This window comes from Protopterus annectens, chromosome 1.part1 (genome assembly GCF_019279795.1).
Source record: "Protopterus annectens isolate FY-2018-M chromosome 1.part1, PAN1.0, whole genome shotgun sequence".
Classification (NCBI taxonomy): domain Eukaryota; kingdom Metazoa; phylum Chordata; order Ceratodontiformes; family Protopteridae; genus Protopterus; species Protopterus annectens.
Window position 1 is genome coordinate 581,095,894 of NC_056726.1, and position 15,455 is coordinate 581,111,348.

Sequence of the window (15,455 nt, forward strand, 5' to 3'; positions counted from 1 at the left end):
CTTACATTCATTAGACGTACACAGGCAGCTACGTTTTTACCTGGACAAAACTAAAAGTTTCAGAAAATCAGATCAATTGCTTATTTCTTTTGCTTCCAGTACTCTTGGTAAAGCCATTTCTAAGCAAACTATTTCCAAATGGATTGCTCATGGTATAAGATATTGTTACTCTCTTCATGGGAAACAAATTCCAGGTACCGTCAGGACTCATTCTGCTAGGGCAGCTGCCACTTCAGCAGCCTTTCTCAGAGGAGTTCCTACCAAGGACATTCTGGAGGCTGCCACTTGGAGCTCGGTGCATACTTTTTCCAAGCACTATAACCTCCCTTTGTACTCTAAGTATAGGGCAGGCTTTGCCTCTGCTGTTTTGCAGGGTCTTCTAGCTGCTCCTTCTTCTTCATAACCTCCTCCCGTATTCTCAGCTTTGGGATTCTACCCTACAGTTATAACTGCAACAGTGAAACATGAAGAACATAGTACAGTTGTGTATACCTACCATAAATGTAGATGTTCGAGTGTCTTCACTGTTGCAGTCGGCGTTTCCCTCCCTCCAGACCACTCTTGTTTCTATTTGCTTACTGTGTTTTCCTTTCCACTACCTTTCTGGTGTATGTGTGTTTCCGTTGGGACACCTTTTGGTTTTATGGGGGCTTCTGACATCAAGGGCAAGAAAGGCTGGAGAAGATGGCGTCTGCTGTCAGCCTTATACCCATACGCTCTGACGTTAGGGTTCTAGCTGAAACAGCCGACGCCGGACCCAGACTTTGATATTCTGGCCAACCTCGGGATGCCTGCCGGCAGGAGTACCCAACAGTTATGACTGCAACAGTGAAGACACTCGAACATCTACATTTATGGTAGGTATACACAACTGTACTTTTCTCAGGCCCAGAGTTCGCATTGTGCCGAGAAAACAGACGACCAAAGCGCATGCTCAAGCTCCCATGTCACAGAAACAAATGCTTAGAATGGCTGAAGACCTTATAACTTTAATTAGGGGGAAGCCAGCCTTTCCCTTCTAAATGACAAAGAACTGATTTTCCTTCTGATACTACAGACCACGAGTCCGATGACTGTGATCCCTTTGATTACCAGGACATTCCCTTATCTACCTATGTGGATTCAGATGCAGAGGATTCCATTCCCTCTGCCTCCCCTCCAGAGGTTTTTTTTCTTTTGGTGAAACCTTGCATACCTTAAGAAAGCATTTCCGCTGGGAATGCCAGGACTACCCACAGTCCAAAAAGAGACTCCGAGAATTTTTAGACTTGCCTCAGCACAGGCCTCTAGCTATACCTCCTGTCCTGGATATTGTAGATGATGTCTTCATGGAATCCAGTCTTACCCCTGATACTTTACCACCAGCTCCTGGAAAGCCTGACAGGTACTACAGATTACCTGATTCTCACAAATTTCTCTTTAAGAATCTCACTGTGGGTCCAGAGACCATTTCCCAGGGACCTAAAGGTATTAAGGCTACTATAGCCAAAAACCCTACCTCTTCGGACACTGATTCTAGAGGTTTGGACAGATTTGGTAAGAAGGGTATATACCTCTGCAGCTCTTGCCATTATGGCTTTAAATTGCCAGTTTCACATGTTGAAGTACCAGCAGCATATTATGGAACTAATTAAACAAAAAACATTGTTGATTCCAGATTGTGCAGAAAATAAAGATTTACAAGAATTAATGCATTTGCAGTGTGGTTTTGATGCCTTAGAAGCATCTTGCAGGGCTGCTGTCACTGGGTCTGTAATGAGAAGGCATGCTTGGCTGAAGGAACAAATATTGCCAGACCATGTCAAAGCAAAATTACTAGATGCTCCATTAAACTAGGAAAGTTTGTTTGGCACAAAAGCAGAAGTTGTTCTTAAAAAGATGGAAGAAAAAGCTAAATCTATGCAAACTGTTAAAGATTTCTTACAGGTACAGCCACCTAGATTCAGTAGGCATTGGCCTTCTAAAAACTGGTCCTTTCCAGTCCCTCCCAGACCTTCTCAGCCCAAACCCAGGGGGAACAGACCACCAAGACTACAGTCTCAGGGTATGCAGAGATCTAAACAATGGAGTGCTCCCTCAAAAAGAGGGAGTGGTAAGCTACCCACCTATGGCAAAAGTTCGCAATGACTTGTCTGTCATCCTTCCCAGCCATGCCAAAGTTCTTGCACCCCTAGGAGGAAAACTCACCCTGCATGCAAAAAACTGGATGTACATTACCCAGGACGGATGGGTCTTAAATATTGTATCCCAGGGAGATGGATTCTACTTCCACTCACTGCCAACCCCAAGCGGGTTGCCAGACCTTCCTCCAAATCAGTGGGCAGAGGCTCAAAAGCAAGTACTTTCTCTTCTCTGTATCAGGACTATTCAACCTGTTCCAACAGAGCAAAGGGGACAGAGTTTGTACTCCAGACTGTTCTTGGTGCCCAGAAAAAGGGGTTTTGGCATCCTGTCCTGGATCTGTCCATTCTCAACACCTTCCTGGTGGTCCCAAAACTCAAAATACTTACACTACAACAGGTGCTTCCTATGCTAGCCAAGGACTCCTGGCTAGTGACCCTAGACTTAAAAGAAGCTTATCTGCACATCCCCATAAAGGAATCTTGCAGGAAATATCTACGATGTCCTTCAAGGATGCATCTGCAGTCTTTACAAATGGGTTGTCCTGTCGTCAGGCAGCCCTTCGGTCGGCCGGATTCCAAAGTCTGGGTCTGACCTCGGCTGGTGTCGCACTTCACCCGACGTCATTGCGGCAGTTCTTCGGGTATAAAGGCATCAGCCGATGCCATTTTCCTCAGTCTTTCTTGCCGCGTGGCGCCCGAAGCAGAAGCTGTTCGCAAGTGCCGGTCGGTCAGATCCAGAGATTTCTACTACCGAATACTACTTGAAGACTTCTATAAAGCTAAGTACCCGTTGAGGACTCTTTCTTGCCTCAGCCGATGTCAGAGAAAGTTAATAACTGTTTATCTTGTGAAACAAATACCTCATAAAGATTTCCACTCCTATTGTATACATTGTTTAGGCCCAGACCACGTAGCAGCTTGTCTAGCCTGTGCTTCTTTTAACCGGCCGGACGCTTAGACGTTGGTCGGACTTTGCTGAACAGATTTTCGGCTCCGATTTTGCCTACATTATGCCGTCGGATCCTCCGACTATGCAAATTACCAAAAGCAAGAAAAGGACCGACACTTTCGCGGTCAGCGGTTTCGGCCGAAACCGCGGTTAAGCAAACCACGAGTGTCTCGGTTTCGGCCGAAACCGAGCAAGCGGTTCTTTCTTCAGCCGATATCATGCCTTCTACCGAGGCCTCTTCTATCCTGGTAGAAACGGCTTCTGAAATCCAACCTGCTGTTGTGGTTTCACAGGATTTATCAGACACCATTCCCCTGGATGTTTCAACCCCTGCACGTGGAGCTACTAGGCCTCCTCCAGCTATGTCTATTAAGGCCTTTGCCAGGGCTAAAGCAGCCAAAGCATCAAAACCTGTGCCTGCCAAGCCCCCTTCTCACAGGCCCAGCTCCAGCTCACACATGCTTTCTTTGGCTGAGGATCTCATCTCTTTAATTCGTGGAGCCCAGCCTCATCCAGACAGGGCCTCTCTTCCTCCTCCAGAAAAAAGGCCTAGAGCAGAGCCCCCTGAGCCAGTATCCACTGATGATTCCTCTGATGACTCAGAACATACAGACCCTCCTGAGGCTTCTTATTCCCCTTACCAAGATTCTGATGCTGAGGAGTCCATCCCTTCAGCCTCTCCTCCTGAGGAATTTTCCTTTGGGGAAACCTTGCATGCTATGAGGGAACAATTTCAGTGGCAGGGCCAAGATTTCTCAGACTCTAGAAAAAGGCTTAGGACCTTTCTACATTTGCCACAGCATAGGCCTTTAGCTATACCTCCAGTTCTTCCTGTTGTTGATGATGCATTTAATGATGCTTGCACTGCTCCTGATTCTTTACCTCCGGCTCCTGCTAAGCCCGATAGGTACTACAGGGTCCCGGACACTCATCACCACTTATATAAGGCTCATTTTGCAGATCCAGAGACTATCTCCCAGGGTCCTAAAGCTGTAGCCGCTACTACTTCTAAAAACCCCCTCCCCTCTGAAAGGGAATCCAGGTCCTTAGAGATGGGGTAAAACAGTTTACACCTCTGCTACTTTGTCAGCTAGAGCTTTGAACTGCCAATTTCATATGATTCAATATCAAGAGTTTATGCTTGACCAGTTGACTAAAAGCTGTCCTCTGAAGAATCTTTAGATAAAAAGTATGTTCAAGAAATGGTACATAACATACAGCAGGTTAGTAACCATTCTTTAAAATGTGGCTATGATGCACTGGAGGCTTCCTTTAGATCAGCCATGACTGGCACAGTTATCAGGAGACATGCATGGTTGAAAGAACAGGCACTACCAGACCATGTCAAATCTAAGCTTTTGGATGCACCTATGGACAAGGTCAATTTATTTGGTTCCCCTGCTCAGCAGGTACTAAAAAAGATGGAAGAGAAAGCAAAATCTGTGCAAACAGTGAAAGATTTCTTACAAGTTCAACCTCCAAGATTTAGCAGGAACTGGGCCTCCAAGAATTGGTCCTTTCCGGAATCCTCTAAGGCACAAAGGGGCAGGAATAGGCGCTCTAGAGGCAGAAACCAATCCAGGGGTGCCTACCAATCCAGGGGTGCCTATAGGGGTCGCCAGTGGAAGGGTAACAACCAACGAGGCACGGATACAGCCACCACCACTACAACAACTCAATCACAGTGACTTGGCGGTGGCACCGCCTACCAGGGAACAACTAGAAGCACCCTTAGGTGGAAAGCTAACCTTATTCTCAAGAAACTGGCACTGCGTTACAAGAGAAAAATGGATTTTGCAAACTATAGACCAAGGTTACAGGTTCCATTTCCATACTCTACCAGAAAAAAGAGGAATGCCAAACCTTCCACCTACTCAAAGGACAGAAGCTCTAAAGCAAATATCTCAATTATTAAGAATGAGAGCTGTGGAAAAGGTACCATCTATGGAGCAAGGAAAGGGATTTTACTCCAGACTCTTCCTGGTACCAAGAAAAGAAAACAAATGGAGGCCTATTCTAGACCTGTCCGCTTTAAACACATTCCTCATTGTTCCAAAATTCAAAATGTTGACCCTACAGCAGCTTCTTCCCATGCTGGGCAAGGAGTCTTGGCTGGTAACTCTAGATCTCAAGGAGGCATACCTGCACGTCCCCATAAGACCAATTTGCAGAAGATACCTCAGATTTCTTGCAGGATCAGAGCATTATCAATTCTCAGCATTGCCCTTTGGCTTATCTACTGCGCCCAGAGTGTTCACGAAATGCCTGGCATCAGTAATCGCTCATTGCAGACTTCACGGGATTCAAATCTATCCCTACCTGGGCGACTGCCTGATACAAGCGGACAACAAAACAAGCTAACAGAAGACTTACAAAGAGTCATCTTCTTGCTGCAAGCCCTGGGATACACAGTCAATACAAAAACGTCAAAGCTGATTCCATCCCAAAGAATAACCTTTCTGGGTGCAGAACTGGACACATCAAAACAAATGGCCTTCCTAACTGCAGAAAAGAAAGAGCAACTTCCTCTCTACTTCTTGGCATTAACAAAGCAGAACAATCTTACTGCAAGAAAAGTGCTGCAAGCTCTAGGCTTCATGGCATCCTGCATAATACTGGTCCCTCATGCCAGGCTGCATATGAGAAAGCTACAGTGGTACCTAAAGAACTTATGGTCCCAGCACAAGCACAGCCTAGAAACGAAAATTCCAATGATCCCATGCCTGAAACAGGAGTTCCTATGGTGGGCCCAGGCCTGCCAATCAAACACAGGATTGCCCTTCTGCAAAAGCCAACCAAGACAAACCATCACGACAGATGCCTCAGACCTCGGTTGGGGGGCACACATGCTGGACAAGTGCATTCAAGGCCTATGGACTCAAGAACAGCTGCATCTGCACATAAATCTAAAAGAAATGATGGCAGTAAAATTGGCAATCCAGGCATTCAGACCCTTTCTCCAAGAAGGCCAGTTGATGATAAGGACAGACAACACCACAGTTATGTGGTACATCAACAAACAGGGAGGCACACACTCATACCCTCAATGCCGGCTGGCACTGGACTTATGGGATGTGGCTCTGAGCTACAACATTCAGTTACAGGCAATTTATGTACCAGGGAAGGAAAACATTCTAGCAGACATATTAAGCAGAACTACAACAGATGCTCACGAATGGATGCTACATCCGGACATCTTCAACACCATCACAAGAAAATGGGGATTACCACAAATAGACTTGTTTGCATCCCCTTCCAATCACCAGTTTAAGAAATTCTGCACAAGGACTTACCACCCACTTGCTTGGAAGGTGGACTCCCTCTCTTTCAGTTGGAAAAGCCTGACAGCATACTTTCCACCACTTCCTTTGATGCACAAGGTGCTTCTGAAGATCAAAGAGGAACGTCCGAGGATCATTCTGATAGCCCCAAACTGGCCAAGACAACATTGGTATCCACTGCTGCGGAGCATGTCCCGGGAACAAATATGGACACTGCCCCTGATCCCATTACTGCTAACACAGAACAACTACAACATTCTGCATCCAAACCTAAAAACTCTGCAGCTAACTGCCTGGAACATTACATAACAGCAATTAACCCAAATTTATCCCAAAGGGTTAAAGACGTAATCCTGGAGGCTCGTAGACCTTCAACAAGAAAGAATTATGCAGCAAAATGGAAAAGATATCTCATCTGGAGTACTGCAAAGGGGCAAGATGTGACACTGGTGAACATAGCCAACATCCTGGAGTACTTGGCGGAGCTCTACCATACAGGCCTGTCCTATTCTTCCATCAAGATACATGCATCAGCTATTTCAGCAGAATACAGCTTGGATCCTCCTGTCTTCTCATCCACTGCTCAGACGGTTTATGAGAGGAAATTAAAGTGTAAAACCTCCCAGGAAACCTCCATTGCCAGCATGGAACTTGAACTTTGTGCTAGAAAAACTGACTTTTCCTGCCTTCGAACCAGCAGCAACAGCAGAACTACAATACCTATCCTGGAAGACTGCTTTCCTGCTGGCAATAACTTCAGCAAGAAGGGTCTCTGAACTACAGGCATTAATGGCAGTGCAACCCTTCCTGATCTTCCATCAAGATAGAGTATCCATGAGAACAAACCCTACATTTATGCCTAAGGTGGTATCCAGAGTCTCTTTAAATCAGGCTATCCACCTTCCTACATTCTCCCCAACCCACAGAACAGGGGAGAAAGGCTCTTACATACCTTGGATGTACACAGACAATTACGCTACTACCTGGACAGGACAAAAAACAATAGAAAAACTGACCAGCTTCTGGTAGCATATGCAACAGGAAAGGAAGGAAAACCAATTTCTAAACAGACAATCTCCAAATGGATAGGAAATTGCATTAGATTTTGTTACTCCTACCATGGAAAGAAAATTCCAGAGAACATCAGGCCTCACTCCACAAGGGCTACAGCCACTACCACAGCCTTCTTACGAGGAGTGGCTACCAAGGACATTATAGAGGCTGCTACTTGGACCTCCGTGCATACATTTGCCAAGCATTATAACTTACCTCTATACTCTAGATCCCGTGCTGGCTTTGCCACTGCTGTTTTGCAAGGGATCCTAACTACACCATAATCTCTTCTCATTTCCTCCTCCCTAGTTTAGCTATGGTATTCTACCCATTTGTAAAGACTGCAGATGCATCCTTGAAGGACATAGTACAGTTTTGTACCTACCATAAATGTAGATGTCCGAGAGGAATGCATCTGCAGTCAGGTTACCCACCCTCCTTCCCCTCTGAGGTACTCCTAGGGTATTTGCCAATCTTCAGCTAGCTTGGGGGGATCTATTATGGTGTATTTGTTTGTATATATGTACATACATGCTTATTTTGTGTGTTTGCTCTCTACTATTTGGAAACTTTGGCATTTATCCAAATTTAGCCATCCAAGAGGGCACCTGGCATCCGGGGCAAGAAACACTGAGGAAAATGGCGTCGGCTGATGCCTTTATACCCGAAGAACTGCCGCAACGACGTCGGGTGAAGTGCGACACCAGCCGAAGCCAGACCCAGACTTTGGAATCCGGCCGACCGAAGGGCTGCCTGACGACAGGACAACCCATTTGTAAAGACTGCAGATGCATTCCTCTCGGACATCTACATTTATGGTAGGTACAAAACTGTACTTTTTCTGCACTTCCCTTTGGCTTTTCTACTTCGCCCAGGGTATTCACAAAGTGCATGGCTCCAGCCATTGCATACTGCAGGCAGAGAAATGTTCAAATTTATCCATACTTTGATGATTACTTGATTCAGGCGAACAGTCAGGAATTGCTGCTTCAGCACCTGGCATTTGTAAAGAGACTTCTAACTTCTCTGGGGTACACCATCAACGAAAATAAATCTCATCTGGTGCCCAGCCAAAAGATTGTATTCCTGGGAACAAGCTTGGACACAACTTCCCAGATGGCATTCCTCACTCCAGAGAAGCAGGTTTATTTGACAAACTGCTCCAAACTAATGGCCACCAAAACTCTGCTATCTGCAAGAAAAATACTGCAAGCCCTAGGGTTCATGGCCTCATGTATTCTACTAATTCCTTATGCAAGACTGCATATGAGGAAAATTCATTGGTACTTAAAAAGTCTCTGGTGTCAACATTCTCAGGACCTGGAAACACTGATTCCTGTCATTCCTTGTCTAAGGGCAGAGTTCCTTTGTTCGGCAGAGGCTTGCAGCCACAACAAGGGACTCCCTTTCACTCAACCCCCCGCCGCCCAAACCCTAACAACCGACACATCAGATTATGCATGGGGGGCTCACATGGCAAGCAAATGCATTCAAGGCAAATGGAGCCCAGAGCAAATTCCCCTGCATATCAATCAAAAGTAAATGTTAGTTGTACAGAATTCTCTGACAGCCTTCAAATACCTTATCATTCCAGGGCAACTCTTGATAAAGACAGACAACACCACTGTTATGTGGTACTTAAACAAGCAGGGGGGAACTCCTTCCTAACCTCCCTGCAGTTTAGCCATGGCCCTGTGGAACACAGCCTTGAGCTACCAAGTGCACCTGCAAGCTCAGTTCTTGCCAGACAAACAAAATTCACTGGCAGACGACAAGCAGAAATCTACTGGACCCACACGAGTGGAAACTGGAACCCAACTCATTCAAACTTTTAATCCACAGGTGGGGGACACCAGAGGATGACCTCTTTGCCCCCCACATACCATCAATTAAACAAATGTTGCTCCAGAAATCCCCACAGCCAATCATGGAAAGTGGATGCCCTATCCTTCACATGGGAAACCTCTCAATTTATGCCTTTCCCCCTCTGCTCCTCCTCTCAAAAGTAGTACTCAACATCAAACAGGACAGACCAAGGACAATTCTTATTGCACCAGACCCAGCAGGAGGGACAGATTCTGCATCCTCAGCTGAAAACCCTGAACCTTTCAGCCTGGCTTATTCCCTGAATACTCCACCAGCATCCCTCAGCAAGCAGGTGCTGGACATCATCCTTGAGGCCAGAAGGCCTAGTACTAGAAAATCCTATTCAGAAAAGTGGAAAAGATACTGTTCTTGGAGCCACTCTCAAGGAAAAGACGCAGACGTGCCCACCTTACCTCAAATCCTAGATTACCTAGCAGACCTGCTCCACAAAGGCCTATCCTTCTCATCAGTTAAGATTCATGCCTCGGCCATCTCAGCTCATTACAACACTAAGCCACCTCTGTTTTCTCAACCTCTGGTCAAACAGTTCCTGAGAGGAGCTAACAATTTAGGACCCCCCGATGAGAGCTCCCTCCCCTGCCAGGGACCTTGACTTTGTACTAGAGAAGCTCACACTTCCCCATTTTGAGCCTGCTGCTACAGCAGAGTTAAAATCCCTCTCTTGGAAAAACAGCCTTACTTCTAGCCATCACTTCAACAAGAAGAGTGTCTGAGTTACAGGCACTGATGGCTGTGGAACTCTTCATTTACTTTCCATGCTGACAGGGTTTCCCTCAGGACTAACCCATCATTTATGCCCAAGGTGGTATCCAGTGTGGCTTTAAACCAATCCATCAATTTACCAACCTTTTTCCCTAATTCTCAAAATAAAGGGGAATGGCTCCTGCACTCCTTGGACGTGCACATACAGCTCAGGTTCTACCTTGACAGGACCAAGCCTTTCAGAAAATCTGACCAGCTGCTAGTCAGCTTTGCTACAGAGGCAGAGGGCAAGGCCATTTCAAAGCAAACCATTTCCAAATGGATAGCACACTGCATCCATTTCTGCTACAAATACCACAGAAAACCTACCCCACAGGGGATCAGACCTCATTCAAGTAGGGGTACTTCAACCCCTACAGCATTTCTCAGGGGAGTCCCTACCCAGGAACATCATGGAAGCTGCAACCTGGAGTTCTGTACACACCTTCACCAAGCATTACCACTTACCCGTCTTTTCTAAATCCAGAGCTGGATTTGCCACAACAGTCTTACAAGGCCTGCTAGCTAGCCCTAATACTTCTTGACTGCCTCCGCCCTTCCTCAGCTTTGGGAATCAACCCAAGTGTGATGACTGCAACAGTGAAACACGAAGAACATAGTACAGTTCTGTACACTTACCATAAATGTAGATGTTCGAGTGTATTCACTGTTGCAGTCCTGGTTACCCTCCCTCCAGCCCCCTGACCAGCCCCCTGACTTCTTTATGCTTTCTATCTATCCTCTTTTTGGCCATATCTTATGGCTATGGTATTTACTTTTTACTGGAGGTGTTCCACACCATGTAATTGCTTCCTATTTTGGGGGCTCCTGACATCTGGGGCATGAAAAACTGATGTAATGGCATCAGCTGCATGTTTTATACCCCCGATGACCTGACATCATGAAAGAGGCGACCGCGTCTGACGCAGAAATCCCAAGACTCTAGTATTCGGGCCGACTGAGGGCTACCTGCAGGAAGATAACCCAAGTGTGATGACTGCAACAGTGAATACACTCTAACACCTACATTTATGGTAAGTGTACACAGCTGTACTTTGCCTTGAATGTACATAGCAACTTGGATACAAAGACACCCATAATCAAGCTTATTATATTTCATCATAGTAACCTGCAGTTTCACTAGTTGTGTTATGACAATTCTAATAAAACCTTGTGTGGTACTATCTGAGTCATTCTGCAAGGGTCTCTGCTTTAGAACATGTTAGACACTGCAGAGTTGTCATCCATCCAGAGATCATAAACTCTGCAAACAAGTTTCCCAGCCTTTAAACAGATCAGTTCCGCAGAGAAAGCAACTGCCCATCTTCTGTATTAGCCTTTAAAATTGCTTTGCATTCTATACATTTGTTGTCCTGCAGCAGTATTTCTGGCCAAAGGGAAATGATACATTTGTAAGGGGTGTTGCTGACAGCAGTGTAGCTGTAAGTGGGTAAACTTTTACAGCAGTATGGGTAAGTCACCAGTGTTCCCTTTTTGGTCTTTTGGCTTTAAGCTGTATGTAGTTGTAGCATGCATTTATCACTTCATTTGTCAGTACTGCATTCAAGCTCAACTGTAAGTTACCAATTTCTAATCAGGAAAATTGACTGTGGCTTTGTGCCACTCTGGTGCTACATAAACTGTGCCTTAGCTGACCTTGGTAAATGCACAGTGCAGGCAGTACACTTGCACTTGTATACCTTCATTTGCTTGAAAGTGGGTCTGAATAAAAATAAGCTTTGGTGAATAGGATCACATTTTTGTAATACTGCTTGTATAATGCAGCTATATTTTTCAGAACACGAGGTCACAAAAGCATAGAATAAGGCAGATAGGTATAGAGTTGGAATAAGTTAATGTGTGCAGTATTGATAAAGTAAAAGGTGCGTAAGTGGTAGTTGCTGATGCCTTTGAACAAGCCCAGTGTTCAGTGATTAAATATATTTCTGGACTTCTCAAAAGATTTGTTTTATCATGCTCAGTAGAGACTAGACCGTTGCAGAAGGTGCCATTAGGCAGGAACAAGAGAATGAAAAAAAAGTGCTGTTTGCATCTTGCAGCAATAGTTAAGAGATTTTTTTCCAATCTGTATTTTGCATGGAATGTTAAATACGTTATGAGCACTGAGACACTTCTGCAGAATAAACCTGACAGCATTTACATGAAATTGTTGGGAGAAATGTTTCTGTCACAGTTTACAAGGGCTGCAGGTGCTTTTGGGAATGGAGGACAGCAGGCTGTGTACGCACAGGAGGACGGCAGGCTGTGTACGCACAGGATGACGGCAGGCTGTGTAGGCACAGGAGGACGGCAGGCTGTGTACACAGGAGGATGGCATTCTTCGTATGCACAGGAAGGATGGCAGGCTTCGTACGCATAGGATAGTTTGGTGTTTTTCTGATGTAGTACAGAGCCAGAAGTAAAATGGATGAGGCTGTGATTTAGTTCAACTTTTTTAATGTATACTATTGCAAAGATTTGGAACTCCCTCCCACTTGAAATACAGATACAGATAGATGAATTTGGCTTCAAAAGTCAGCTAAAATCCACTCTCTGCAAGTCATGGATATGTGCATGCTCTGACCCTGGCTAACTCATCCAAGACCACTATATTTCTATATCTCTTCACTACCTAGAACTATAGCTGTGTTTGTTATAGTGTCTGTTTATAACTTCAAACTCCGTTAATTCCTTTTAATTGTGTCTGAAGTAATTGTTCTACGTAATGTCATTATGTACAGCATTGTTTGCATATTCTGATTTTATTCTTCTCACTATTATATTGTGTACGTAGTAGTAATTTATCATAATTTTGATATGTACAACAACTTCAAGCATACTCTGAACTTTTTACAATACATTAAATTAGTTAAAAAAATAGGATCCCTTTACAGAATCAAACCCTTCCTTACACCCATAGCAAGGACCACATTAGCCAGATCTCACCTAATTTCTACTCTTCTATATGCCTCCCCCTTTTACACTAATCTCTCCAAAAACAACCTTAAGAAACTAGCTACATCTTACTATAATATTGCTCGATTTTCTACAGGATCCCCGTTTAGAGCTCACCACTGCCTGAACCTAAGACAACTAGGTTGGCTTGAACTTCCTAACCAGCTTGTACTTCAACAGCTCTTAATAGCTCACAAGATTCTATACTACCCAACTAAAATACCAATACTTTCTAACCTCATTTCAGCATACAATAACCTGAAACATCTACGTTCTTCTAACAAACTACTGATTAATATTCCCAAACCCAAAAACTCTGCAGGTGACTCCCTCTTTTCCAACTCTGTTGGAAAAATGTGGAACAAACTCCCCTCTGATATCTCATCTTTATCGTTTCTGCCACTTTTTAAAAAGCAACTGAAAATGCATCTTAATAAACACTGGCTTTGTTCCTGCAGCAACCCAGATTAACTTTCCTTCTTCCTCTCTCTCCTTTCTTCTTACATGATTCGTTCTTTCTCTTCTCCTTATATCCTGATAGCTCTCCCTCTACATAACATCTATGCAGATATATGCTATCACATATACACTGAATGACTTTTGTAATCCAAAATAAGAAGAAGAAAAAAAAAAACCCACCTTTTTTTGTATTTTTATTTTCATTTTAAAACATCGTATGATTATACTTTTCGTTTTTGCTCCTATCATATTTGTGTATTTGTGTATTAACTAGCTCTGTTTATAAATTTTAATCTTGTATTACCTATTCTCTATTTAAACTTGTAATGACTGTTGGAGCTTATCTCCCCGGGCCTCTACTGAAAATGGACATATATCCAGCTAGACTAGCCTGGTCAACAAATGTAAAATAAATAAAATAAAATTCTACAGCTAATACTCATGTGAAGTTCTCTGACAGTTTTGAATGTTACTTTTCTAAAAGTTTCTTTTTTAAATTGCTACATGTGTTTTTTTTAAGTTGATATATTTTGTGGAGCTTTTCTTCTCGGGCTTCTGCTGAAAATGGGCAGCCCTGCCCAGTCAGACTTCCCCTGATAAACAAATGTAAAATAAATAAAATAAATTTTAGGAGTAGTGTGGATGTGTTTATATTGCTTATTGCTGCTTGCTTGCTAGTACTTTTATCTTAAACAAAATAAAAGCATTGCTTATAGTTACATTGTCTCATTTTCTGAATATTCAGAGAGCTGTGTGATTTAATACGTTTTTATTAATCTGCAGATCAAAGGGACAAAAGATCAAATGACACGAGCGGAAATTTTGCAGATAGCACTTCTACAATTACTGAAGTCACTTTTTTCCCACCCTTTCGACAGTAACGTAATATGTGCAGTGAAACTACTTAAGGTAAGAATTAATTTGTCTTTTTAGAGCTGTAAAATGTGAAGGCTAGAGCATTTTGTACAGCACTGCTGTGGTTAGTTGCTTAGGTAATCGTCATTCTGTCCAAACGATTTATAAACATAGCTATAAGCAGAAGAATTTCAAGCCATATATTCCAACCACTCCAAGGGAAAATGATTTGGCTTTGGAATCTTCATTCTGTTTACTGCACCCCAGCTTGCACTCTTCATATTTTAGTTAATCCCTGTTTGGTAGGTTGCTTCTTTTAAAGTGATATATTGCCATTCATACCTTCATGGCTCCACTATTGTTGCAGTGAATTCTTCTGTGCTTTTTCCATAATCGTTTCACAATTTGTGATAATTTTCCCCCTTTTTTCCTGTTATTTTTTATTCTGTGATGTTCTGCCGCCATGCAGTTTTTCTGTGGAATAGTTTCATAGGTGTTCGCTAGGCTGACGACCACAAGGAACTTTTTAAGCATACCCATGCATCCCAAATCTCTGACAAGTTCTAATACCCTTGATAAGTGTAAGCATGGGCCTTGGAGATGAACTATTTACAAGTTACCTGTGTCTATTAGAGACATAGGTGTCAAACCAGGGATGAATTTCTGGTTTCCTATCCATTGTCCAAGTTGCACTTGAATTGGTTTAGGGAGGAACTCTGCGTCACATGGATGAGGGGGGAGGCTTGTTCCATAGACGGGGTAGTCTCTGGGGATACATACCTCTCTCTCTAGCAGGTCCTGTGTATATCACACGAAAGGTGCAAGTCCTCTGAACCTTGATGTTATATAAGGCATTTCCACTAAAGCTGTCAGTTCCTTGTGTAAGTTATTTTGAGGACTGTTTTTTCCTAGTGATGAGTGATGTCCAAATTGTTTAATAACCTCTGATGTTGGAGTTTTAAGGCCTTACCAGTTGGACCCCCATTTTGATTTCAACAGGAATTTTAGATGACAGCAGTTTTGAAGCAATATGGCTTCCTCCACACTGTAGTGAAAGGTGATGGGAAGGTCGTGAACATTATGGGTTCTGCTGTGATATAATTAATTTTGTTTGCTGTTGATTACTAAATGAGATTTATTTTTGTATTTTTT

General features: G+C 43.6%; 1 protein-coding gene across 1 annotated transcript in view; it reads left to right on the plus strand.

The window, feature by feature from the left end:
• The window catches only part of PAIP1 (poly(A) binding protein interacting protein 1), a 1,589,139-nt gene that overhangs the window by 656,678 nt on the left and 917,006 nt on the right, over positions 1 to 15,455 (plus strand). Inside the window, exon 6 of the mRNA XM_044076930.1 lies at positions 14,232 to 14,357. Within this exon, the coding sequence (XP_043932865.1) occupies positions 14,232 to 14,357 (126 nt within the window). The remainder of the gene's footprint in view (positions 1 to 14,231; positions 14,358 to 15,455) is intronic.